The sequence below is a fragment of the Nannospalax galili genome, unplaced genomic scaffold, assembly GCF_000622305.1.
Source record: "Nannospalax galili isolate Female #2095 unplaced genomic scaffold, S.galili_v1.0 scaffold291, whole genome shotgun sequence".
NCBI lineage: Eukaryota > Metazoa > Chordata > Mammalia > Rodentia > Spalacidae > Nannospalax > Nannospalax galili.
In genome coordinates this window covers 4,214,052-4,218,626 of record NW_008330588.1, presented here as the reverse complement: position 1 = coordinate 4,218,626, position 4,575 = coordinate 4,214,052, and the positions used below count along the sequence as shown (strand labels likewise).

Genomic DNA, 4,575 nt, shown 5'->3' with positions numbered 1-4,575 from the left:
GTGGGCCTTTGTGGGAGGACATTCATCCATAGTATGGAGAAAGAGAGAGAGAGAGAGAGGAGAGAATTAAAAATTACATAAATCTTTTTAAAAGAGTGTGTCTTGGTGTGTGTGTGTGTGTGTGTGTGTGTGTGGTGTGTGTGTGTGTGTGTGTGCAGTACCCAAGGAGACTGGAGGAGGGCATCAGGTCCCATGGAGCTGGAATTACTGGCAGTTGTAAGCTGCCTAGTATGCACAGTGGGCCAAAATCTGGTCCTCTAGACTAGGAGCAGCAAGCACTCTTAACCACTGAGCCATCTCTCCAGGCTCCCAGGTTTTTAAAGTGGTGAAAATAAGATATGAAATCCAGTCAACAGTAGTTGAGGGACGTCCATCTTCTGCTTTTCACAGCTCCTTCAGTTGTACAGCATGCCAGCATGGGGTCTGGTGAGATGGCTCAGTGGGTAAGGGCACTTACTGCCAAACCTGAAGAACTGAGATCAGTCTCCAGGACCCACATGATAGGAGAGAGCTGACTTGTGCCAAACTGTCCTCTGACCTCCACAGGCTGGCTATGACACATACTTGTACACACACGCAGAGACATAAATAAATAAACATAATTTTAAAGGATGCCATCCTGGGAGACACTGGATGTATTATCTATAACTATTTCCAAACAAAGTTCTAAAGAAGTGCAGAGAAGGGACTGGAGAGATGGCTCAGCGGTTAAGAGCACACTGCTCTTGCAGAGGACGCGGGTTTGATTCCCAGCACCCACATGCAGCTAACAACCATCCCTAATTCCAGTTCCAGGCCAGGTGAATTCCGATGCTCTCTTCTGACCTCCGCGGGCATCACACGTCATGGGTGCACTTACATACATGCAGGCAATACGCTCATACACGTAAAATAAAAATAATAAATTTTAAAAAAAGAACTGCAGGAAAACAAGACAGGAAACCAGCTTTCCCAAAGTCCGTCCCTGATTGATCTGTTTCTTGGTTAGCCGTTGTTATTCCAATGACGTGTTTCCCTCTCTTCCTCCAGTTGAACGGAAGGTGCCTTCCACCACAACAGGCACAAAATTTGCATAAGGTAGTTTGAAAGAACACCAGCCCCTTTCCCCAGATTCACGAAATGCCAGTATTTTAATCTATTTGTTTTGTCACTTGGGGCCTATTTACCAATCTCTATGGCTGTTCCTGTAGCAAGAGACAATTAAGTGTCAAGCCTGTGGTCTCACAACCTGAGTGTTAACCTAAGACCACTGTTGTGCAGTCACATGGCGTGACTTAAGCATGTCACACTGGCGTAACACTAACCGTCTGTGTTACTTTTGCAGGTTGTCCAGTTGCTGGGAATCCAGCGTGGGGTCTGCGTGCGCCTGGTTGCCATACCTCGGAGGCCTTAAACTTACTCCGGTCTCCCAGCCTCTTTTCTATACAGTCCAGGTGCACGGCAGCGACTGGCCTCTGCTCAGCTCAGCAAAGGCTCTCCGGCAGTCAGGGAGCTACACCCGGCGCCTTTCTTTCGCATCACCCCTCCAGTAAAGCATCCCCGTTTCTATCCAGTGAATCGGGGCCGAGGTTTTAAGTTTTGTGTCCAATCTGTGAAACCCGCCCGACCGGTACGTGGTAGAGGAAGCCGGGAAGGCGAGGAGCACAGGGAAAGGACTCTGCCGCACCCCAGCACGGCGGGACCGGGCGAAGGACTAGCCTTTCCGCGGTCACCTGGAGCGCGGTGGCCAATCAGTGGCGCGCCCGGATCCCCGCGGCCAATGGGAAGGCGGCGCGGCGCGCAGCCCGCGGCTATAAGTACGCGAGGGCGCCGAGACCCCGGAGCCATGCGCAACGGTGCCGCGGGGATGCTGAAGGCCGTCGAGCCCCGGGAGGCGCGGGCGGAGCCGCCGTCGCAGTCCAAGCCGCTCACCTCCTTCCTCATCCAGGACATCCTGCGGGACCGCGCGGAGCCGCGCGGGGCACAAGTGGGCAACCCGCAGTCGGAGCGCCAGCCGGATGCGAGACGGGGCCCGGCGCCGGAGCCAGAGGGAGGAGGAGGACGCGGAGGGGATCCCGGGGACCCGCCGGGCGTCCAGCCCTGCGCCGCGCCCGGGTCGGTGCAGACGCTGGAGGCTGAGCCAGGTAAGCCGGCCAGGCCCCAAGGCCGAGAGCGCGGCGCGGGAAAGGACCGTCTCAGGCGCACTTTCCGGAGCTTGGGGTGCAGGGATGGCTGGGCCCTTGGCGATAGAAGGGACTTCACCCTCCCCTGCCACGAGCGCGCCGCGAGGACCACCCCAGAGCCCCAAAGCAGGGCGGCGACTGTGCCACCGGCTGGACTCTCCCGATGCACCCTAGGCACCAGTCAGTAACCACCCTCCATAAGAACTAATGATAATCCATTAATAGTCACAAATCAGGGTTCCTCCCGCTGCCTCCTTCTGCGTTTCTATCTCGAGAGTAAAATTACATTTGGGTGTTCAGAAATAGCACCTACTAGCTTTTCCCCCATCGCTTTCTCATGAGGTAACTAAGCCTAGGTTAGAGAAAGAGGACCAAAGTTGGAGGATGAACTGGCCACCAATCCAGGCCGACTGGTCCATCCCACAAGCTTCAGTTTCCCACCCAAATGCGCCCGGGACGCCCCCGTTTTATTGACGTAAGACAGTGTGGCAGAAAGTTCAACCACTGAAGGCTGCAAGTTCGAGTTTATACTGATTATTAGAAAACTGATACATGTTGTACAAATCTACTCACTCCTTCGCGAGAGTTCCTTAGCCATGTGAAAAAAGTGAGATGTATCCAACCTAACAGTGGACTGTTTGTTCACCAGCCGAAAACGTAGGGGTGGAGTGAATTCTCGGCTAGCAAGTAACTTCTTTTTCTCCTCCTCCTCCCCTCTTTTCCAGATGGACATTTTGAGACTTATCTGTTGGACTGTGAACACGCTTCAGGCGACTTAGCAAGCGTGCCCCAAACCCCCAAGCAGCCGCAGAAGCGCTCCCGGGCTGCTTTCTCACACACTCAAGTGATAGAGCTGGAGAGGAAGTTCAGCCATCAGAAGTACCTGTCGGCTCCGGAAAGGGCGCACCTGGCGAAGAACCTCAAACTCACGGAGACCCAAGTGAAAATATGGTTCCAGAATAGACGGTATAAGACAAAGCGGAAGCAGCTGTCTGCCGACCTGGGAGTCTTGGAGAAGAACTCCCCCTTGTCTTTGCCGGTTCTGAAAGAGGACAGCTTTTCCGGCGCTTCCCTGGTCTCCATGTACACCAGCTACCCTTACTATCCCTACCTTTACTGTCTGGGCAGCTGGAATCCCGCTTCCTGGTAACACCAGCTCAGATGACAAGCACATAGATCAGAAACTGCCTTCTCTAGGTGTCTCTGGAAAAAGCCAGAACAGCTGAGGTCAAGGGGTACTGGGGAGCAAGAAGTGTGCAGACCCAAACTGTCGGGGGTTCACAGGGAATGCCCCAATTCTTCACTGCTGGGCCAGTGAAAGATCTGGGGCAGTGGCTATTTTAGTATCTAAATAGTTCCAGGTGCATACTGTAGGTCACTGCTGCTCCCTATTTGGAGGAGAGAGAGAGAGAGAGAGAGAGAGAGAGAGAGAGAGAGAGAGAGAGAAATTCAAGTGCTGTTTCCAGCATTTAGCATGACTTTGGAGGCAATGGCTACTTCATTCTTGTACATTCTGTTGCTGAAACTCCAACCTCTAAAGAAGAAAGGAAGAGAGAGAGGGAGGGAGGGAGGGACAGAGAGAGAGAGAGAGAGAGAGAGAGAGAGAGAGAGAGAGAGAGAGAAATTCAAGTGCTGTTTCCAGCATTTAGCATGACTTTGGAGGCAATGGCTACTTCATTCTTGTACATTCTGTTGCTGAAACTCCAACCTCTCCAGCATCTGAGCATACACTCTGAAAGGGCCAAACCAAAGGGAGAAAAGACACCAAGATGAAGATGCCTTCTCCTGAATTACCTGGGGTTAAAAGTCCCCTGCTGGCCTTCAACTATGGCAGGGCTTCTCTCTGCCCTTGTGAAAGTGAGGGCAGATGGAGGATCTTTTTTTAAAAAACAAAGCCCTTGTGATCCAGGCAGGTTGGCATGGGATCGGGAGGGGTGGGGGGTGGAAACAGTCTTCTTCGACTCCTTTTGCAATAGTATGCCAATTTAAGGATTTACAGGGCTGCCTGAGTGGAGCAGGATGCGTTGGCTGTGGGGTTTTAAGACAAGCTGTGTAAACAGTTTGCCTTCAAGGGGTGGGCCAGGGCCAAAGCAATGTCTGTGTAGCCAAGACAGGGGCCTTGCGGGGTGGGGGTCCTTCATGTTCCGGGTGAGCTCTTCTCTTCCCCTTTACTTTAACAAAGTAGGGGAAAGGCCTCTGCCAACCCTGCCTTCCTTCACTGGAAAATTTAGAATCAGCAGATCCTGGAGTTTTCTGGTTTAAATTTGTACCTTGGTTGCTTCGTTGTGACAAAGGTACCTTTTTTTTTAAGGATCTTTCTTCCCTCCTTTTATTTTTTTTGTTCTTTCCTACTGGGTCTCCTCTCAGTTCAGGCTTTTAAGTTATCTTATTTAGCATAAGATCTGGATGCTTC

At 52.1% G+C, this 4,575-nt stretch overlaps 1 protein-coding gene across 1 annotated transcript; it reads left to right on the top strand.

Annotated features, from left to right (window-relative positions):
* The first annotated feature begins 1,846 nt into the window (after positions 1-1,846).
* Positions 1,847-3,312, top strand: Nkx3-1 (NK3 homeobox 1). The gene is made up of 2 exons (XM_008850735.1): positions 1,847-2,123; positions 2,888-3,312. The coding sequence occupies exons 1-2, from the start codon at positions 1,847-1,849 to the stop codon at positions 3,310-3,312; spliced, it is 702 nt and encodes a 233-aa protein (XP_008848957.1).
* The last annotated feature ends 1,263 nt before the right edge of the window (positions 3,313-4,575 follow it).